Source organism: Colias philodice, chromosome 2 (genome assembly GCF_061535455.1).
Source record: "Colias philodice isolate Cphi_HAF_F1 chromosome 2, ilColPhil1 Martin Lab GWU primary, whole genome shotgun sequence".
In the NCBI taxonomy this organism is placed as follows: domain Eukaryota; kingdom Metazoa; phylum Arthropoda; class Insecta; order Lepidoptera; family Pieridae; genus Colias; species Colias philodice.
Genome location: NC_143087.1, coordinates 5,486,360 through 5,510,384, shown reverse-complemented (window position 1 = coordinate 5,510,384; position 24,025 = coordinate 5,486,360). Strand labels below are relative to the sequence as shown.

At 33.1% G+C, this 24,025-nt stretch overlaps 1 protein-coding gene and 2 long non-coding RNA genes across 4 annotated transcripts in view; 1 reads left to right on the top strand and 2 right to left on the bottom strand.

Moving 5' to 3' along the window:
* LOC149490427 (uncharacterized) overlaps positions 1 to 17,912 on the bottom strand; it is a 129,939-nt gene extending 112,027 nt beyond the window's left edge. Inside the window, exon 1 of the long non-coding RNA XR_016316765.1 lies at positions 17,746 to 17,912. This is a non-coding gene — a long non-coding RNA (uncharacterized LOC149490427). The remainder of the gene's footprint in view (positions 1 to 17,745) is intronic.
* Fs(2)Ket (Importin subunit beta Fs(2)Ket) lies at positions 6,468 to 23,129 on the top strand. Of its 2 annotated transcripts, XM_089704129.1 has the most exons (10): positions 6,468 to 6,639; positions 7,074 to 7,315; positions 7,445 to 7,625; positions 7,969 to 8,228; positions 8,401 to 8,587; positions 8,672 to 9,813; positions 9,908 to 10,078; positions 10,171 to 10,293; positions 17,414 to 17,706; positions 21,080 to 23,129. In XM_089704129.1, coding segments are annotated over exons 1-10 (2,658 nt in total). In that variant the 5' UTR covers positions 6,468 to 6,581; the 3' UTR covers positions 21,081 to 23,129. The 2 variants fall into 2 exon arrangements, with proteins under 2 accessions (XP_089560255.1, XP_089560249.1); XM_089704123.1 differs by lacking the exon at positions 21,080 to 23,129 and having other exon boundaries at positions 17,414 to 17,710.
* Positions 17,123 to 17,451, bottom strand: LOC149490428 (uncharacterized). Its single transcript, XR_016316776.1, has 2 exons — positions 17,224 to 17,451; positions 17,123 to 17,157 (listed from the first exon to the last, which is right to left on the bottom strand). It is a non-coding gene; the product is annotated as an uncharacterized LOC149490428 (long non-coding RNA).
* Positions 23,130 to 24,025: the final 896 nt, after the last annotated feature.

Genomic DNA, 24,025 nt, shown 5'->3' with positions numbered 1-24,025 from the left:
GGCGGTTCTACAGGGGTCTTAGTACGTAATGACAAAAAGAAAAACGATGGTGTGAACGCTGGTACCGGTGGCTTAGTCGTGTGGGCGTTAGTCGAACTCGTCGGAAAATAGCGAAAGTCAAACGATTTGTAACAGTATGGCGCTTATTTTTCCTGTAAGTTTGAGGATCAACAAATATAAATACAAAATTTCAAAGATCTATGTGTTGGAAATCTTCACTTATATAAATTAATAATAAATTAAGTTTTCAAGTATGACAGCACTTTTTCCCCCTACTAGAAGTATGGCAAATATAATAATGGTCACATTTTATCAAATACTCTCCAAAAATCCAAATGCAATACTGGTACAAAAAGTTTGGCGAAATAAAAATTTTTTGCAGATTTTCGGCGGTATGGCGACCATTTGGAATCGTCCGAAAAGTATGGCATGGCGATTTTCGTAAATGGCTGCACGACGATAGTTACCTGTGCAAAAGTTAGCCTGGTACAAATGGTTGAATAATTGTTTTATTTAAATCAACACATTCGCGTCGGTATGGCGGGCTGTAAGTCACACCGGAAAAGTATGGCATGACACTACCGCCTACTTCTTTTTTATGGGCTATCGGTAAATTCTAAAATTTTTGTGTTACAAATCGTTTGACTTTCGCTATTTTTCCGACGAGTTCGACAAACGCCCACGCGACTAAGCCACCGGTACCAGCGTTCACACCATCGTTTTTCTTTTTGTCATTGCGTACTAAGACCCCTGTAGAACCGCCATCCTTGTTACAAATGACTCGAAATTTTGTGTCAGTATCTCCCGGTCTATATAGAGCGCGTGTATTGCACAAATTGCATAATGCGTATCGCAGGTGAACTATGGATACCTTAGAGTATATATTACAGTAGTATAGAGCGAGTGTATTGCACAAATTCCTCAGTGCGCATCGTAGGCAGATGAGCTATAGATAATAATATATAGATGTGTGTGTGACAAATAGGGATGGGTAGGTATGTAGGTATCAATTACGTGCCGAGCTATCGATAAGTTATGTAAATAAATATGTATCTTTTGTAAATTTTATGTTCAATATGTTATTTAAGGAGAAATGTATGAATAAAGTATAAATATGTCATTTTAAATTTGTTTGCCAAGAGAATAAAGTGTTTATTCCATTTGAATATTTCTTGTATTAATTTTAAGTACTTAAAAAAAATATGTTTATTAATATCAGAAAAACGAGTTCGATATTAAAGTTAATAAAATATAAATTCGGGTTTGGTGCTATTTCTTTAATAATAAATGAAACAATAATAATAATGTTTTAAAAATGTTAAATAATTAGTAATTTAAAATGATAATATAATAAATCATATAAATAATTTTTTTATTTAATTTTATCCATTCTACTATAAAATGTTCAAAATCAATTTAGCGGTTCAGAAAATATATCGTAACATTACATACTTTACATTTACACTATAATACATTTGCATTCATAATATGAGAAAGTGTATCATACAAAACACACCACAAATTTATTTATAATACATTTTTAAAAGAGTTTTAATTTTAAAGTTAAATAAATAATTTGTTAAAATATAGTTCTTCTAGTAAACTTTATATCGAGTACAGCGTTGGTCAGGTCACATCACTACGATCCCCAAGGTTCCCATCTTGGCCCTCTTTTGTTCGCGGTTTTTATAAATGATGCACCCTTACGATTTAATATAGGTAGTAAATGTCTACTTTATGCGGATGATCTGAAACTTTATAGAAAAGTCGAAAATATTGCTGACTGTCAGTTGCTTCAAGAAGACTTAATTGCTCTTCATGCCTGGTGTAAGAGAAATATAATGAAATTATATATATACCTCTAAGTGTCATGTTGTCACATTTACTAATAAAGTAAACAGTATTAACTTTTCGTATCAAATTTCAAATACATATTATCATAAGGTCGTAAAGAATTCATACGAGATCTAGGGGTGACATTCGATAAAAGTTTATCATTTATCGATCATGTCGAATCTACTGTCAAAAAAGCCAATCAAAATTTAGGCTTTATATTACGAATGTCCAGCTTTTAAAAATAAAAATAGTGCCCTAATTCTTTATAAATCTCTGGTCCGTAGCACCCTTGAATATGGCTCCTCAGTGTGGTCTCCATTCTACAAAACACATATCGACAAGCTCGAATCGGTACAAAAACGATTTTTACGTTCTCTATGCAATCGCGAACACCTTAGAAGATCCTTGCCTACCTATGACATTCGACTTAAATATTTCAATTTGGATTCACTTGAAATGCGACGTAAATTCATTGATTTAACTTATATGTATAAAATTATCAATAACCTAATTCACACCGATATGCTTTGTAAATTCTCTTTATATTGTAACGCTCGTGTCACTCGGAACGCTAAACCCTTCTATGTACCCGCCACTCGCTTATATATTTCTTATAATAACCCAGTATATAGGTTATGCCGACTATATAACGAAATAGTTAATAAAGATAACACTATTGACATATTTTCAAATAGTCTAGCCAGTTTTCGTCGCTTAGTACTTAATGCTCTGCGTAGCACCTGAAGCATACGGATTTATGTCGAATCTTGTTAGCCTAAGGGCGCTTGTGCACTACAAGGAATTTTACTGTCCGGCATTCCGATTTTTTACGGTCCGGTGTGGCATGAAAAAACCGATGAATTGCTTGTGCACCTGTCCGTCTTTACTCGGATCAGTGCGGTACAGTTCAAGGAAGTTTGGCGGTATAATGCTATCTTAAATGATCGTTTTTGCATTTTACAAGAAACGAGTAAAAAATATAGAAGGTGAAATATTATATTACTTCGTTATAATAAAAAGTAAAGTTCCGTAAGAGATTTAAAATGCGTGTTTCACTTATTTATTTTAATCGGTGACGAGGAGCTAAAGCTATTCCCACTTCAACTTTAACTTACCAACACTTACTTAGATAATAATTATAGGTCAATGCTTGGTCAATGTATATAAAATAACAATACCGACTTCTCAAATCTCATTGCCAACTAAAAGAAAGTAAAACAAGAGCTTGCTTTTAATTGGCACATGCAGGAAAAACAGTAAAATCCAAGCAAGTGGGCATTCGAAAACAATTATACCTACAGCGACTCGTAGACACAAAAAACCATCCGGAATAGGGAAAAGTAAAATGTCGGACAGTAAAATTACGTATAGTGCACAAGCTATAGTCTGTCCACTATAAGAATTGCTTTTTGACAGCTCGACGTGTGATACCAGAAGTGATGTCTAAAAGATTATCGATTGTGATACCATTTCAATTATAAATTCAAAATATTATCAAAAATCGAATTAGGTACGTAAATAATAATTACAACGTAAACGTACTAATAAGATATGTGATAATAAGACCACATATCTATGCATTTTATGTTAAAACTAAACCAAACTAATATTTTATTATTTATTGGTTTCTATCTTACAATTTGGTTGTCTTTATGTTTAAATGATATAACTTATAAGAAGAGTTTTTCTGTATCGGATATATTTTACAGAGTATTTCTATCGATTATTATAATCTATCGACCCATCATTGAATATTTCTGTGTAGACATCACTAAGTGGGCGGGGCCGGTCCATGAAGTACAATAATTATTTGTATGACATTTTAACATAGACAATACAATCCTTCATAGGCGTGGAGCTGTCAAAAAGCAAATAATATAATGGACAGAGTATAGTATATAGATTAATGGCGTGCCATACCGGACCGTAAAAAATCGGAATGCCGGACCGTAAAATTCCTTGTAGTGGACAAACGCCCTAAGTATATCTTTTATTGTATGTATATATTTTTTTTTTGTTGTGGTAACAGTATTTTTAATTGTTTTAACAACTTTCACACTCTAAACATTTGTGTATCCATAGAATAGGCTTATACATAGAACGTTATTAATTGTACTTGAATAATTTGTTTGTTATATTGTTGTATAAGCTGTTTGGAAACTAATAAAATAAAAATAAAATAAAAAAATCACGTGGCGGCAGTGAGGCGCACGAGCGAGCCTGCGCGTGTCCGCCTCCCACCTCCCCTTCACCCCCGCGATGCTAGATTTATTTTCATAAAAATAAGTATAACAATCGACTTACTGATGAAATGTGATACTGGATTTCAATTTTGTGTATTTTCTAGTATCGGTTTTGCAAGATATAACTGCACATTTCACCATGTTTATTCCTAGATATGAATAAAAATCCAGAGCAACGCACTTCGTCAGCACTCAACCACGACTACGAGCGCGCGCGGCGGGAACGTCGTGTTGTTCCCACCTGTGCCTACTGTTCCCACTTGGTTGTTCGCACTCTATAGATATCTATACTCTAAGATGGATACTAGGGTAAAACACCCTATTATTGGCACTCTACCAATTAATTGGCATGCTCCAGTTTTTTAAAAAAATTAAGATTTTTTTGTAGCCAGTACAAATTTTGTAGTAGAAATTAATAAGTAGCGTATCATTCTTTACTCAACTAGCAAACAATGTTTTTTATTTCTTAAAACATTGCGGCGTATCAACCATCTGTTTGACAAGCCGGGACTTGTGTGGCAAAAATATTCAAAATATTCGTTTTTTACTAAGGTAAGAGCTATCATGAACTTAAAAGAAATTGCAATTCCGTTGTGTTTTTCTTATGCATATTCATTTTGTCGTATTATTGAATGTATGAACTGTTTATCCATTTTATTGGCACACAAAAATGTTAATTGAAACTTAAAAATTACTTATGATTTCATTCAACCAGAGCTGTGATTTAATTAAATGTAAGATAATCGTAAGCTTAAATTGTTACATATATGTTTTATTTAAATAGGTTTTTTGGTTGTCTAAAGCCATATTTAAAAATAAGCGTTCCAACTGAAATGGTATGTTCCTCTACAAATAAATGTGACATTTCTTTTAACAAAGTCTTTTATTTTGTTTGTTTCAAAATTAATATCTGTTAACTTATGGATGGTACAAATTAACTTTAAAATGTCATAGTACACACTTTGAAAGCCCTACTTAAGATCTAGTAAATATTTTTCAGTCTTGAATAGTGACAATAATAGGTAACAATCACTGCCAATAAAAGGTTTGACTATGCCAGCAACTGGTATTTTAGGTTTTTCTTTTAAAGGTTCACTATATTAAATAAAGCGATTTAATTTAAAATTGAAAAGTACTTTATAATATTCTCCATAGATTAGAATACCAGTATAAATGTTTTTTTCTTAATTAATACATAATTGTACATGCAAATTTCACCGGTTTTGTGAAGTAGCTGCTTAAAGTGCCAATAATTGGGTGGTTTACCCTATATAGATGTGTGTGTGACAAATAGAGATGGGTATCAATTGCGTGCCGAGCTATCGATTCGCGGCGAGAACCGCGTCGTGTTGATCCCACCTGTGCCTACTTTTCCAACTTCGTTGTTCGCATTCTATGGGTATGCGTATGGTATAACTAAATTACATAACCAAATGTGAATTTTCTAGTATCACACACACCCCGTTTTCCAATTACAGCACTAGAGCGCATTATGCGGCATAATGCTTAACGTTGAATGTTCCAACTACAGCAACGCTTCGCACACTCGAGCACTAGAAAAAGTAATGCGCGTCAATTGATGCGTGCAATCGATTTATCGTTAGTAATTATTAATTGTTGGAAAAAATATTAAAGCTTTCGTTTCATTGTAGTTTTTTCGAAATAATCAAAGTTAATTCAAATTGTGTTAAAAAAATAAATATAAGTATGAATGTAAAAAATGTTAATGAAATAATCAAAATCCAAATTACTTAAAATAACCGTAAATATTTTTCAATTATTATGTATACAACTTTATTTACACATTAATGAGGTTATTGCTAATTCTATGAATATTTTTTTTTTTCAACACTGAACTTAGCGCAACCTGCTGGTGCGTTTCATGTTCCAATTAAGCATCAGCATAATTCGGCATTGTGCGGCACTGAGTCGCATTATGCTTTGTAATTGGAAAACGGGGATTATGAACTATCTTGTTTTTAAATTAACAATGTCAAAATTAGTTCGTATATTATTAATTCTGCACCCTGGTTCTGAAACACTTCAGTGTAATCAGAAGCTGTTTTGCACAGATACTGTTTTGCCGTGTTTTGCACTAATTTTTCTTTTAAATTTAAATTACTTAATTTCTTTGGTGGCTACATTTAGGTAAGTGTAGCGCATCAGATAAATTTTTGTTTCTATTATTTGGATTTTAGAATTTTTTTAATGATAAATTAGCATAATATAATCGCTATATTATTATTAAAATACATATTTTATTACTAGATAAGACTATTTATCAATCTTAAGTTTGCCTAAAATTCAGTTACATTCAAAATTGAACCTTGTTATTTTTTATGGCAATTTGACTCCATGTACAAAGGAAATTGTTTATGGCAAGAAATTTGTTAATTTTGTGAACTGAGAGAGTTCGTTCGTCGTGTGCCGGTTAAAATTTTTTTCATCTTTCGTTAGATTAATCTAGTAGTTATAAGTTGATTTAGAGAACAGTGATACAAAATGCATACGGGATCGACGATATCACTTATTCAAGTATTAGAAAAGACTATATCCCCTGGTAAGTAACGATAATTCTACGAGCATGGCGCTTCTTTATTGTCAAATGACTTATTGCACGTAGCATGTAAGAGTAGAATAGCTATGTAATATTTCAATATGACTAGTAATTCATTTTCCAGAATGCGTTACATATATTTAACAATAAAAGAGTCATAGTAGGAGTAGCTTATAAAATAATAATAAGCGTGACATGTCCTAGTTGACAGTTACGAAGTTTCTAGTTCGTAGTATTAGCTTTTTCGGGAAATAACAATCTTGAAATATCTACCTAGTCTTATGAGCCAAAGCTTGTTTATATTTCTTTTATAAACTGGTAATATAAACGATCAGACTCAGTCGAATCTAACCTCTACTCTTCTGTCTTAGCCTTACTTTCTAATTACATTTCATTGTTTAAGTGTTATTACCACAATGTTATTTGACCGTTTACAGATCGAAATGAATTGGAAGCTGCTGAGAAATACCTCGAACATGCAGCCGTCACGAACTTCACAACTTTCATCAAAATGCTATCTGATGTCCTGGTGCAAGGCGGAAATAGTCAGGTGGCGCGAATGGCTGCGGGGTTACAGCTAAAAAACCACCTCACATCAAAGGACCCCACATTCAAACAACAGTATCAAGAAAGATGGTTAGCCTTACCTGAAGATGTTAGGCTTTACATAAAGAAAAATGTAAGAAAAACACCAATATATCTTATGCTTTGTAAGATTCTAATTGTAGTATCTCAAGGTCTTATAGGAAATCAATTTGAAACAATGGTTTTCATTGTTAATACAAAAAAAACTTGTTTTTTTTTTTAGATCTTAGCTGCAATAGGAACAGAGAACAGTAGGCCAAGTTCTGCTGCGCAGTGTGTGGCATATGTAGCAGTTGCAGAACTTCCAGTGGGACAGTGGAATGATCTCATACCCATTCTTGTAGAAAATGTAGTGAATGCTCAATCAACTGAACTTAAAAAAGAAGCTACATTAGAAGCTATTGGTAAGCATATTATAATGCAAAATTTATATTTAGACAAAATTTCATGAAATTACAATTTAAGTATTTAACAATCAATCCTAATTTTTTAAAGACAATACTTGTCTTGTTACATGTTGTATTTTTTTTAAATGTTATGCTATTCTTGTGTTACACAGCAACATAACTAGTAGAGTAAGCCTTTTTTTTTAAATATCTTGATGGTACTAATAAAATCTTAAACTATTGAAAGCATGAAATGGTGCATACAACTGCTAATAAATCTCTATTTTTCTGTAGGATGTTCTCCTATATTATTATTAAAAAGAACTTTTCAGTATCTAATAGTGCTTCATTACTTTGTCAGGTTATATTTGCCAAGAAATAGATGCTGAGGTTTTAACTGAACAGAGTAATCCTATTTTAACTGCCATTATCCATGGCATGAGGTCAACTGAGCCCAGTAATCATGTCCGTCTTGCTGCAACACAAGCCCTTCTTAACTCTTTAGAATTTACTAAAGCAAATTTCGATAAAGAGAATGAACGCAACTTTATCATGGAGGTAGTTTGTGAAGCAACTCAATCACCCGATATGAGGATAAATGTTGCAGCTCTTCAATGCTTAGTAAGTAATAAATTAATATCTATTATACAAAGATATTTTATGTGATGTTTATTACTTGTTCTATACCTTTTTCACCATTTTGAATTTTAACATTTAACTTATGTATTGGTATAAACAAAACAGATTTCATAGAAAATTATCAAATGGTAATATTCCTTTCATTTCATTATAGGTGAAGATATTATCTTTATATTACCAATATATGGAACCTTATATGGGTCAAGCTCTATTTCCAATTACATTAGAAGCTATGAAATCTGATATAGATGAAATATCATTGCAAGGTATTGAGTTTTGGTCAAACGTAAGCGATGAAGAGATTGATTTGGCTATTGAAGAAGCAGAAGCTGCAGAAGTTGGTTAGTATTATACTGTGTATATTCTTTTTACTACATTTTTTCAACTTTAATCTTGATTGTAAATGTTTGGTTCTGGTTTGATAGGTCGACCACCAGCTAGAACATCAAGGTTTTATGCAAGAGGAGCACTTCAATATATTGCACCAGTTCTCATGCAAAAACTTACCAAGCAAGATGATTCTGAAGATGAACTAGAGTGGAATCCATCCAAAGCTGCATCTGTATGTTTGATGCTCCTTTCAAACTGCTGTGAAGATGAAATTGTCCCACATGTTTTACCTTTCATTAATGCTAACATTAAAAGTGAAAATTGGCGATACAGAGAAGCAGCACTCATGGCTTTTGGTTCCATTTTGGGAGGACTCGAAGCAACTACTCTAAAACCCCTAGTAGAAAATGCTATGTCTACTTTAATTGAAGCCATGTATGACTCCAGTGTGGCAGTGAGAGATACTGCTGCATGGACATTTGGAAGGATTTGTGAAATAGTTCCTGAGGCTGCTATCAATGAAACTTATCTGAAACCTTTACTTGAAAGTCTTGTCAATGGTCTCAAAGCAGAACCAAGAGTTGCTGCTAATGTTTGTTGGGCATTCACAGGATTAGCTGAAGCGGCCTACGACGCGGCCGATTGTGGAGATGATAGCAAACCAAAAACATACTGTATGTCAACATATTTTGATTTTATTATCCAGCGATTACTCGAGACTACTGATCGCCAAGATGCCGCACAACATAGTTTACGATCAGCTGCATATGAAGCTCTCATGGAAATGGTCAAAAATTCTCCAACTGACTGTTATGTGACTGTCCAAAAAACAACAATGGTCATTTTGGAGCGACTACAACAAGTCTTACAAATGGAGAACCACATATCTAGTCAAGCAGATCGTTCCCAGTTCAATGATCTTCAGAGTCTCTTGTGTGCGACTTTACAATCCGTCCTCCGTAAAATGACACCAGAAGATGCGCCACAAATATCGGACGCCATAATGACTGCTCTCTTAACGATGTTCGCCGGTAATGCCGGTAAAGCTGGTGGCGTACAAGAAGACGCCCTGATGGCGGTATCGACGCTCGTAGAAGTTTTGGGTGAAGGGTTCCTAAAATATATGAATGCTTTTAAGCAATATCTGTATGTTGGTTTAAAGAATCATCAAGAATATCAAGTATGCATAGCAGCTGTGGGGCTAACTGGCGACATTTGCCGTGCACTAAAGAGCAAGGTATATCATATTATAATTGCAAATTATATCAAAATAAACACTAGAATTTTTTTTTAATAACCTGTTTATATTTAATACTTTGATAATATTCCAGGTGCTTCCGTATTGTGATGAAATTATTTGTTTGCTGTTGCAAAATTTAAGTGATCCCACCATCCATCGTTCAGTGAAGCCACAAATTTTGTCTGTGTTTGGTGATATAGCTTTGAGTATTGGACCAGACTTCAAGAAATATTTCGATGTTGTTATGCAAATGCTGCTGCAGGTAAACTTAAACTTAAAAATTATTTGTATCATTTTTCCATATACAGAGAAATCCTTAAAAATATGATACAATTTATACAATATTGATTTCAGGCCAGCACCATTCAAGTAGATCGCAACGATTATGACATGGTTGAATATCTTGGAGAGCTCAGAGAAAGTATCTTAGAAGCTTACACAGGAATCATTCAGGGACTGAAAGGTGTAGATGGAGAGGTATGAATCATACTTGTTATATTTTATTTTCTAAGCAAGTCAACTTAATGTAACTGTGTGGTTTTCAACTGGTACACACTTTATACAATCATTTCTTATTATTTTCTCGCTTGAAATAATTACTAACACATTTTTGAGCATTATTTTTATGTGGATTCACACTGCAATACTGCACACCACTTATAATGGTCTAAGATCCGAATATGAAACGAAACCTAACGGTTTGATAAGAGAATCAAATTTATTTTATAATAAATTTCATATATGTATTATAAAATAAATAAAAAATGGGTAGACAACAGAAATCCTGGACAGAATATTTTTAATTATTTTTTGAAAAATGATTTTTCATAAAATGTTGCAAAATGAAGATAATAATAAAATTTTATACTGGACTTAAAGTATAGAGCATATAGAATGTGCAATCGTAGGGTAGACTATTATTTACCTGGACGAACTACTGGGTAGACAGGTATAAACATGTATGTCAATACTAGTTACTTTCACTAGATTTGATAATAGAAAAAAAATTATATCAGCATAAGCGCTGTTTCATTCTGAACACGATGATATAGGGTAGACTGCAAAAAAATTGGTCCTAATAGGGGTATACAAAATTTAAAAATTTCAATTTCAACGCGTCCGGAAATGAGTGACATATAGATCTGAGGTAAGTATACTGTGTGATAATAAAGGACCGAACATTGCTGTTGTGTCTCATGGGATCGTGAATATAAGAAAGTGCGCATGCTCGGTATGTAAACTTTATAGAGAGTAGAGGTACCTCTGCTATCCTCCATATTGTAAACAGCCCCTTTAGCCAAACGTCAAAACGCAAATGAAAAGGAATAGAATCCGCTAGCGATACTAATTGTCATAAGCGTACGATATTGTAAACAGTACATGTTATTTTGGAGCAACTGACAAAACTGACAACAACTGACTGTCATTACACGCACACAGAAGCACCGTGTACATACAGTGCAGCGGCGAAATGACAGCACGCATATCTTTGTGGAAATGACGATAAATCATTCGGTTTAGTTCGGCAACGCTCCATGTCACAAGTCACAACGATAACTGTATCGTAATTATTGACATATGCTCATGACATTTTAGTAATGATTGACATTTTAGTAAGTTCGGTCACACTACCAACGACGACGACGACAACGACCAAAATTCCCATCCAGACAAAATTCGTTCAAAATAAAATATTAAAATTTCCCGACATACTGGTACTCGAAAAGAAAAAAATTTCGAGGTCAATTAATAAAAAAATAGGTTTTTTGCGATTTTCGCCGAGATGGTAAGTTAATCGTATAATTACCTGGGACCAAAATTGTAGATCATAAAATTATCTATAAAAAACTTCCAATACATTTTTTTCTAGGAGCCACCGTTTCTACGAAAAATCTTCATTTATTATTCGCAAAAAAAAATTCCAATCACCAGAACGACAGGAAATTTTAATATTTTAATTTTAAGTGTGTTTTTCACAATTTTGTTAAATTGTGACTGGATGAAAATTTTGTAAGTGGTCGTCTTCGTCATTGGTAGGGTGAACAAATCCTTAGCGAAATATCGTACGCTTATGACAATTAGTATCGCTAGCGGATTCTATTCCTTTTTATTCCTTTTCATTTGCGTTTTGACGTTTGGCTAAAGGGGCTGTTTACAATATGGAGGATAGCAGAGGTACCTCTACTCTCTATAAAGTTTACATACCGAGCATGCGCACTTTCTTATATTCACGATCCCATGAGACACAACAGCAATGTTCGGTCCTTTATTATCACACAGTATACTTATAGGCCAGTAGAAATCGACACTAAAAAACCCTAAATTCGCAAAGCACGATGTAGATTTGAATTTTTGGTATGTTGTTTGGATCAGTTAGGGTGATGTAAATCCCAATTTGCAACTTCGAAAAAGTTGTGCTCGCTGCGCACCACGTGATAAACTGCGAAAATTTTGGACTTTTTTCACTTTTTGCTTTAAAAGTCATAAACTATGCGTTTCCGACAAGTATGATTCAGTACATAAATTAAGGTTATTAAATTTGCAACAATTTAAGCCTAACCGCAGCTCTCTAAACCTTATAACGACTAAACTGTGGCCATTCGAAGATGGTTCATTTTTCCGGAAATATTGAAATTTTTAGTTTTGCTCCCGTTTGAAGCAAAATATTGGCAAAAACCGCTCGTTCTATGAGAAGTTCGTATAATAAAGTTGTAGTGCATTTAATTTTCTTTCATAAGAGCATAGAACAAAGTCTGTGAGACAAATAGTTCACTCACAATATCTGAAAAACAAAAAGAAGGTAGAAATAGATTTTTAAAGAATTGAAACTGAGGGCATATAAAATCATAAAAAGGATAATACTTTTTCATTTGCAGGATAGGTAATTAACAAAATTACAAAGATAATTAAAGGAGAATGGGCAAATTGGGCCTGAAACTTGGGCTAAGACCAATACACACGAAATATTGTTTTTGTGATAGATCATTACATATACCTCACGAAAAAAATAAAATAAAAAAATAAATCAACCGGGTTCTTGTACAGTCAAGGCAAAAAGTTTTATTTATTTGGCTACTTTTTTGCGCACAATAACGGTGTTTTTAATTCGAGTGAAGTAAATATAAATCTAAATGTCACTGGAGTGACTGAGTTTAACCACAAAAAACGTCTAACTACGTTGAATTATAATAAACACGGTATAGGTACCTGTTACAAAACATAATATTAGTGTATTTCGGTTATTAGAAGGCTTAAGATTAGTACGTATTTGTAAGTGAAAGTGAATTGGAGTAACATAAATATATTATCATTGTCTTATAACAGTTATTTACTGCAAAAAATATTATACACAAATAAATAAAACTTGATGTGACTGTACAAAAACCCGGTTGATTATTTTTTTTTATATATTTTTCCCGTTATCTATGTGTTATGATCTATTATAAAAACAATATCTCATGTGTATTGGTCCAACTCAAGGGTTCAGGCCCAACTTCCATAGTAAAATGCCCATTCTCCTTTGCAACAATTTAAGCCTAACCGCAGCTCTCTAAACCTTATAACAACTAAGCTGTGGCCTTTCAAAGATAGTCAGTTGTTCCCGAAATTTTCAAATTTTTAGTTTTGCTCCCGTTTGAACCAAAATATTGGCAAAACCGCTCGTTCTATGAGAAGGTCATAAAATAAAGTTGTAGAAAATTTAATTTTGTTAATTACCTATCCTGCAAATGAAAAAGTATTATCCTTTTTATGATTTTATATGCCCTCAGTTTCAATTCTTTAAAAATCTATTTCTACCTTCTTTTTGTATTTCAGATATTGTGAGTGAACTATTTGTCTCACAGACTTTGTTCTATGCTCTAATGAAAGAAAATTAAATGCACTACAACTTTATTATACGATTTTCTCATAGAACGAGCGGTTTTTGCCAATATTTTGGTTCAAACGGGAGCAAAACTAAAAATTTGAAATTTTCGGGAAAAACTGACTATCTTTGAAAGGCCACAGCTTAGTTGTTATAAGGTTTAGACAGCTGCGGTTTGGCTTAAATTGTTGCAAATTTAATTAGCTTTGTAATTTTGTTAATTACCTATACTGCAAATGAAAAAGTATTATCCTTTTTATGATTTTATATGCTCTCAGTTTCAATTCTTTAAAAATCTATTTCTACCTTCTTTTTGTTTTTCAGATATTGTGTGTGAAATATTTGTCTCACAGACTTTGTTCTATGCTCTTATGAAAGAAAATTAAATGCACTACAACTTTATTATACGAACTTCTCATAGAACTAGCGGTTTTTGCCAATATTTTGCTTCAAACGGGAGCAAAACTAAAAATTTCCATATTTCCGGAAAAATGAACCATCTTCGAATGGCCACAGTTTAGTCGTTATAAGGTTTAGAGAGCTGCGGTTAGGCTTAAATTGTTGCAAATTTAATAACCTTAATTTATGTACTGAATCATACTTGTCGGAAACGCATAGTTTATGACTTTTAGAGCAAAAAGTGAAAAAAGTCCAAAATTTTCGCAGTTTATCACGTGGTGCGCAGCGAGCACAACTTTTTCGAAGTTGCAAATTGGGATTTACATCACCCTAACTGATCCAAACAACATACCAAAAATTCAAATCTACATCGTGCTTTGCGAATTTAATGTTAATTTCCACTGGCCTATTACCTCAGATCTATATGTCACTCATTTCCGGACGCGTTGAAATTGAAAATTTTAAATTTTGTATACCCCTATTAGGACCAATTTTTTTGCAGTCTACCCTATATCATCGTGTTCAGAATAAAATAGCGCTTATGCTGATATAATTTTTTTTCTATTATCAAATCTAGTGAAAGTAACTAGTATTGACATACATGTTTATATCTGTCTACCCAGTAGTTCGTCCAGGTAAATAATAGTCTACCCTACGATTGCACATTCTATATGCTCTATACTTTAAGTCCAGTATAAAATTTTATTATTATCTTCATTTTGCAACATTTTATGAAAAATCATTTTTCAAAAAATAATTAAAAATATTCTGTCCAGGATTTCTGTTGTCTACCCATTTTTTATTTATTTTATAATATATGAAATTTATTATAAAATAAATTTGATTCTCTTATCAAACCGTTAGGTTTCGTTTCATATTCGGATCTTAGACCATAAACTTTGAAATTCGTTTCTATAACACATTAAATAAATTTTTACGTATTTACTAAAGAGTGACGTCACGCCTAGCCATGACATCTGCGAGCTGTTTTGGCACAGTTAATAAATATTTTTTGAAAAATAGCTTATATCTTCGTTAAATTTAAGTATATTACCGAAATATAGGGCCTTTCTTGTATAGTAAACGTATACACACATTATGGAAGAGGATTTCAAAATCTTTCGTCATGCCTATTGTTACAAGTATTTGATAGTAATTATTTAGTAATCTTTGGTATCAGTAATTTTCACAGAACAGTAAAGTAGATAGAAGTGTGATGTGGGCGTGGCCCACGTGTCACTTGTAAGGTAAGATCACCTAACTGGCTCTCAGTTGTGCGCAGAAAAATATTCGAGTCGGTTGTCAGCTGTCAAACCTTTTTTCCATATTTATTCATTACCTAATTAGGACGTGTTGTTCGGTATTAGAGTGCAAAAATGATAGCAGACGAAATAATATCAGCAATGGAGGCATTTCATACCATCGGTAAGTCTTATTTTTATTTATTTTACATATAATATTTTATGTTATAACTTCGCTTGTAATTTGTCAAAATTGTATACAAATATCTAGTCAAAATGAACCTTAATCCGTAAGAAATTAGTACTATTATAGATTGAACAGCAAACAAGAATTTCTGGAATATTATTGCAATAAACAAACGAATGTCGCTTTAGTGATGCTTGTGGCGCATATCGACAGTATCGATACTTTAGAAAAGACAAACATTATAAATATTAAATTGTATTTTATTTTTCCTTAGCTTTCATTTGTCCAATTTATTTATAGATTTCTCAAAGAGGCTAATTTAAAAGAGAAATGGATAAATGCAACGTGACGAGTTAACTGGATGCTGAACAGCACTAAGCGGTCTAACAAAGGCCACCGATACAGCAAACCTACGGCAGTTTCAAGATTTAAAATAATGCATATCTTCTGTTTGTATTTTGTAAATATAGATTAATACTATTCTATTCCGTTTTTTATTTAATAATAATAATATAAAAAGACGTACTTATTAGTAATAAACATACTCCAAAATGTGACACTGTGACTCATATAATAGAAAGAAAAAAAAATACACAAAAAATATTTATTTGTGAATTATCGATGACAAGGCTGACATCCCTCAGGGCATAGCATCAGATAAAAATCAAGTAAATGTCATTAATGTTGAGTGACACAAATTTCAACCTTATCTCTATGTGTTGAGGTTCAAAGTTATATCTATCGATAACTAACGCCCTCTGTTGTGGAGTAGCTGGATGTTTTCGAATTTGGAATTTCTGTGCAATGAGAAACAAAACAGCTAATATACCTAGGGATGTTATACTAAAATAAACCGTAACATGGTGCGTTAGGGTACATATTGAAATGCTGAATTTATAACCTAAGTCAGTTTTTACTCAAATTAAGCTGTCCAATCAATGGCATAGATTACTTGTAGTGTACTGTATAACTATCGGTTTAAATGTGTGGGTTTGGCGACACTGGTTTTCTTAGTAATTATGACATTATAGCACTTCTATTTGTTTTTAATGTTCTGTGGTAATTTTGATCTTGGCACTGACCACCATCTACTAATAAACATTTTATGTTGGTGAATAATGTTTATCTATGTCATTGTCATTATTCTGTTCTACTAATATAACAATTGTAAATTTTGTGATGATGATTATGGTTTTTTTATACAAAAACAAGTAACATTGGATGTACTATTTGTTGTTCCTGCTATTGTCTATGCCTATATCATCATCAGCCCATATACGTTCCCACTGCTGGGACACGGGCCTCCTATGAGGGTACAGGCCATAATCCACCACGCTGGCCAAGTGCGTGTTGGCGGATGACACACGTCGTCGAACTTTTTAATTCTTCGACATATCGGTTTCCTCACAATATTTTCCTTCACCATTCGAGCAGTGGTGATGTTACAACATGCGCAGATAAATTGAAAAATCAATTTATTTCCTGCGCGCTCGCCTGGTCTCGAACCCTGGACTTATTGATTCGAAGTCCGAGGTCTCACCACTGAGCTACCACTGCTATGCCTATATAGGGTGACTGGTAATTTGACGTGATTCTTCAAAGGGGTTTTTCTGCCTTTTTACCAAAAACAATTAATTATGAAAAAACTACTATACTGTTAACATTCAATTGATATTTTTTTTTGAAAGCCGAAGAATGAGCGATCAGTTTAAAACAAAAACTTGCCCAAAACTTGCATCACCTCAAAAAGAAAAGAGTCATAGCTCAATAACCATCCATTTTTGACCCCTGGTTAGCTGGACTTAATTTGTTGCAAATGACCTCTAGTATAAGCCCTTTGAAGGATCACGTCGAATTACCAGTCACCCTGTATATGCCGATATAAATGAACACGGTTGCCCCCAGGTGCGGTCGGACGTGGCGCTGGTGGAGCCGCACGTGCCGGCGATCGTGAGCTTCATGGTGCAGGTGGCGTCGGAGCCGGAGCGCACGGACGGGCACATGTCGGTGGTCGCGGGGCTCGCGGGCGACCTGTGCACGGTGTTCGGCGGCCGCGTGCTGCCGCTGCTCGAGACCAAGCCGCTGCTGGAGCTGCTGCAGGCGGCGCGCAGGTCGCGCACGCAGCGCACCAAGACGCTCGCCAACTGGGCCGCCAAGGAGATCCGCAAGCTCAAGCAGCAGGCGCCGCTCGCGAGCTGGTGAGTCGCAACTACTATTTACATTATTGAAGTGAAAACTTCTTTAGCGGCGTTGGGTATAAAATCTTAAACTCGTGTCAGGACACGTGACCTGATCGAAAAAGCGTAAGACGGATACCATTCCAAAATATCAAACATGCTCAACGTTAATAATCAAGTTTTCACTTCTGCCGGCACTCCCGGAGTGCAACCCGTCTTTTTAAATTAGTTTTTATTTCACTTCAATAAGTGCATTTTTTCCGAAGTTATGACGAAGAGAATAGAATAGAAATGGAAAAATCTTTAATTTTTTCAATAATTAGCTTTCCGCCCGCGGCTTTGCCCGCCTTGTCCAAAACCTCATAAATTATATAAGTAGTAAAATTTTCCTTGAGAACCACTATCTATTAAAAAAAAAGTGTGTGTGCCAAGCACACGTGTCAGAAGTGAAACTTCTTTCGTTTATATTTTTTTTAATATTCCTTGAAATACAAGGATAATTCTTAAGGAGATAAAACATAAATATGTACCGTGGGCGAAGCCGGGGCGGACTGCTAGTCGCTTATAGAAGAGCTTGAGTTACGTCAATATACATATCAATTTACTTGTAGTAGTAAGTACTACACTACACTTTGATGCATTAAGTACTATCGGTCCATTATCAATTTTTAGTAGTAGTATAGTAACTATTATCATTTCATCAATATTTTTGCAATAACAAATTGAATAATTAGCTTTGTTTTTGCATAATATGATTAGAGGTGGATCGAAAAATATACAATAGACAAAGATAAATGCCTCTTGTATGTGGGATATACATTATTAATTTCCGGCTATAGTAACACTATCCTTAATTCTTACGTAAAAGTATAAAGACGAAATTGTGTTTGCGAGGTTTTTTTTACTTCACAGTAAATTTATGGTATAATTGTTGTCTGGAGATAGGATAGAGAGTGATATAGGCTACTTAATACTTTAACCGCGTTAAAGCACTGACGAGGTGCGAATGTTCGACTGCTCACAGCGATTATGCATTTTCTTATAAAATTGTCATAAACCTTGTGTAAAGTTTAAGTTTGAACCTTAGGGTTGAACCTTTTGTAATGGAAGAAAATGTTGTTATGTCAGTTTGTGCCTTTTTGAAAAATTTCAACAATAATTTGTTCGTTGGTTCGAAGTTCGAACATCGAACGTCGTGTCGAAGAGCGGTTCCTTAAAAAAAATAAAAGGGCAATGCTCGATGTTTTACCCTAAGGACCGGCCGCGGCGCAGATATTATGGCTTCGCGCTACCATTCGCATGTGACGCTTCGATGCTTCTCGGGAATAAATTGTCGAATAACACGATTTTGAATACTATTTTAATGAGGACAATATTGATAATTAATAGTTTGACAGTGAAATATGCGATACGCTTCGCCATGTCTGCGCCGCCGGCCCTAATAATGCAGTTTTATCGATAAGCAACACACTGCGAATGCGAATTCTCGCTCAAATCAAAAGACAATAAATACGGTGCATTTTATTTTAGTACGATCTAGTCACTTCATCCGGCTCTGCTTGAACTAAAACATTAAGGGCCGATTTTTCAATGCTTGGATAAAACTTATTCGTCGAATAATGTATAAAACCACCATTTTAAAAACGTATTCTAATTGCCCGTATTTGACAGTTTACGTGTCCTTTTAATATTATCGTGTAATACTTTATTGGACGGATAAGTTTTATCCAAGCATTGAAAAATCGGCCCTAAATATAGCCTATGTCACTCAGGAATAATGTAGCATTGTTAGCTGCTAGTGTAAGAATTTTTGGAATCGGTTCCTTAATTATTGAGTCATTTCATTACAAACAATCATTCAAATCTTTCCTCATTATTCTATTAATATTGATTACCTTTGGATTGGTTTTTATTACCCTATTTTGAATAGATTATTTTCCTTTTACACATTAAATAAATTTTGATTAAAAAGAAATAATACTATCGAACATTTAATAGTTTCGCTGATGACGATTTCCTTCTGGTAAGTAATTATGCCATGCTTATATTAATTTATCTAGACTATAATATTATAGTACCTAACCTAAAATATTCGCGCCAATTCACTACGCTTGGTGAATTCTCTGAGTATCTTCATCAAATTCAAATTATAAGGTACAACTTTTCCCCTAATCTACTTATCGTCCTGAGGGTTTTGTTCTAAAATTAATTAATTACCTGAACCTATAATATACCTATAACGCTTTCGGAAAATACTATGATGTTATGGATAATGTTAACGAAGATAGATCAGCTAAATGAAACAAATTCATAAGTTCAAAATCGGCCACGACTGTATTTTATTTTTATAATAAAACCGCTATGATTGCGTAATATTATAAAAATATGTAACTGTAATTAATAATCAGTAAGAATGCGCTAATAAAAAATAATAACTGTATCATTATCATGCAGATAATAATTACCGTAAACATGCATTGATACATTTTGTAAAAAGAAAAATAACAGATGAATAGTTGATGGGAAAATTTTTGTTTTTGTTTGTTATCAATAAATGTTTTATTTATTAAAAATAAACAATCTAACAATATAAAAGTCGATTAATAAATATTTAACAAAAAAAATAATGACGAAAATTAGCTTGGTTTATAATATCTTATAGATAAAAAATTATCAAATTGATTTTAAATGTTATTGACCGAATCACAACTCTGCATCGATAAGCATGAGCAGGACAAATAACGGGACTATATTTATATTGTTATCAACATTAAGTCTAAATTATTTGTGTAGTACATATTGTAAACATTATTGAGTTATTCAACATAAATCGTAATCATTTTCGTGTACAAAGTTATGATAACGCAATATCATTAATTTATCATATACATAATAGACATTTTTGCGAATGCTTGTTAGTGAATGCCAGATCCGCCATGAAGTCTCTCAGGATTGTTATTTCAAGTAAATTACAAATTCATTCAACTTAGGTATATACATACCTAAATTCTAAATGCGAAAGTGTTTGTTTGTTTGTTACTCCGTCACGCGAAAACTGCTGAACCGATTATCATGAAATTTGGCACACATACCGAGGGTGACTTCTATTAACACATAGGATAGTTTTTGTCCCAGAAATCCCGCAAGAACGTTAACTATGCGGGTTTTTCTTTGAAAACGCGGGTGAAGTTAGTATAATATATAATTTTATATGGATGTAACTTTTAAATCTGTACAATAATAAATTAACGTTTATTGTGGTACTCGTATTATTAATAAACTTAAATTCATTTGGTTTTTAGGAAAAGAGATATTGCTGAGTGTGGAAACTCATAAAAATCTCTTTAATGTTAGTTTAAAATATTTTAAAATTTAATTTATTATCTTGTTTCAGATTTGAGACATCGAGGAGCAATAGTGATGTAACCAAGTTACAACCAAGCTACCCCAGGATAAAAGTATAATTATTAATTGGGAGGTCATATCATGTCATTTATTGTAAGTCGATAGGTGCATTCATAAGACATTAATGTGTTAATTTATTTTGGCCTTACTGCTGATATGATATTTATTTCTACTTCATTTTTATTTGCATTCTGTTTGTTTCTCTATTGTAATTATTTATTACGTTAAACTTTTTTAAAAACTGTATTGCGACAAAGTTTTGTTTTTCTTATGTAGGCATGTATGATTGGTAATTCAGACAAAGCTAATGCACCTAGCGCTGCATTCTTGATGTAATTATTATGTATGCCTCACCATAATCTTTCCATATTAATCTACAATATGTAAAATTAATATCAAAGCATTTTCCTATTTGGTATTATAGATACAGACAGTGGCTGTGGTATCTTTACTTACGTGACACGAAAGTGAGATTGTATGAAAGTCGACGTATGTTATTATAGGCATGCACACGTGCAAGGGATTGTGAATTTTATAAATTATTTTTATTTTTTGTAAGGAGAACAAAAGGAGACGTATGATCGGTAGTATATGTGGTGATGTATGTAAATGAATATCAAAGATATTTTGTAAACATGGGCGCGAATTAACTAAACAATGGTTGGTGTTGATCCCCTTAACGCGATAGAGGTCTAAGGACGCCATATTGGTGCTAACTGCTTTTTATTCGTCACGATTGAAAATCCAGACAAAAATTTATATTACAATGATTTTGTTTCCAACTGAGACATTTTAATATTTTATAAACAAACTCAGTAGATATGGTGCAATTTTTCTATAAGTACTATTTGTTACCTTAATGATAATTCTTTATAAACATTTAAAAGCGTATGAAACTGTTGTAATAAAAAATAAAAATTAACTTGTGATTAATAATTGAAACATTTTTTACAATCATTAGTCATTGCGTTTCGATTTTTCTTTGTGGTGAATAAAAAGATGCATTGCCTTCGGATCTCAAGCTTACATTCTTGTACATATGTAATTAAAGGCTCTTTTCCATTTACTTTAATTATAGTTAAATGCAGTTCCATCAAATGCGACAATATGAAATGAGATAAGCAGTTGTTCACTTTATTGTGCATAAATTATTTTGATAATTTGGAATCTCAGATTGCTGGGGATTTTATCCAATTATCTCTGGTAGGAATCAGCTAACAACTTTTTTACTTGATGGTATAATAAACTTCTGTAAATTTAATAACGATAGAGGACGTCTATTTACACTAATGAAACTGCCAGCACAACATTGACTAATATCATTTTTCTAAAAAGACTTCAGTGCCTTTATGTGTAAAATGTTTTATCGGATTTATAACTATTTTATTGGCGTCAATGTAAAACATTACGCGCTTATTTCCTACAATAAATAAAGCACAGTCGGCGATGTTGAAATTGGCAATAACTTTTTATTTCGAAAGTCAAAAAGAGCTTTATTAATTAAATCATTATGTGACAATTAAATAAATGATTTTCTAGAGTGTCTGCTAGTCTGTGAGCATCACTGATAGGGATGGTGATTGCGCGATTTATGCAAGAAATGTGTGATGTCACTAAGGGTATTTAACAACACCGGCCTGGGGGTGATTTTTCACCGTTGCCTTATGTTACCGGTTAGGTTGTTTTTCTAAGTTTAACGTTTTATACAGTGTTAACCAGTCCGATGTTGTTATAATGTCCAAATTGTGTTACGACTGTTATGAATATAGATGTACATATTTGATCTGTAATTTTTTAACGATTCTTCAGTGTCATATGTGTACTTATATTGAGGATGATAGGAGTATGTATGAGGACTAGTGCCATGCCATGAAAGGTTCTTAATTAGAATCATAGGCATTCGAGTCTTTAAATACCACCCACTTTTCTTATGCGAATCAAATACTGAAATTATTTTGTTACATCTTTTATTTCTCTTATTGTTTGCAACTATTATCCTGTAAAATGTTCTACTCTAATTAAAGCAATTTTAAAGTTAATTGTGTTTTATTGTTACAGCTACCCTATTATAACGGTTTTGGGGGCAAAAAAAGGTCATCCAATCCTGAAGTATTGAAATCAAAGTTTTTATTCTGCTATTTTTTACTAAGCAAAGGAAAAAAATAAACAATAAAAACTTGTAAGGTGCTTATAAAAATATCCTGTATTGCCTGTGATTGCCATCGGTATAATATTCCAACAAAATATTCTACAACATGGAACATATACATTTTTATCTTAACACGCGTGAAGCTTGACTAAAATAGCATCTGATTTAAATCTGAATTTTAAGTGGAAGCATATTATTATTTTACATTTTATTATTATAATAGATTTCCGCCCGCGGCATTGTCTGCGTTGTCTAAAACTTACGAACACAGCGTTATTCATCGGAGCAAACCAAATTTGATTTATTATATTTAGTTATTCTTAGCCAGAAAAAAATCCTGCCTTGAAATAATAATAAAAGGAAGTCGTATTAGTTACACTGTTTATGTATGTACATATATAAAGCAAATAAGGCTGCACGGAATATCATGATCCTTAGCTGTATAGAGATAAGAAGTTGTATAAAGATATGAACTTCTGTATTTGTATCTCAAAGGAATGTCTTTCTATAAGAATCGTTTTTATCAAAACTAGAAATAAGTATTCACCAGCATCTTCTACGAGAAATTTCAAGATACCTATAGACAGACAAGGGCACTTAAAGTTTTGATATATACAACAAATTTAACGACGTCTCCATATTTTCTATACAGAAAGATTGACGTTCTGATTGTTTATTAGAAGCCTCTTCCAAGCAGTTCAGCCCACACACGGTACAACTGCCAGCATTCTTAATTACGACGTAGCGTTCACTAGCATGCAACGATCGTTAACGTGTGATATTTTA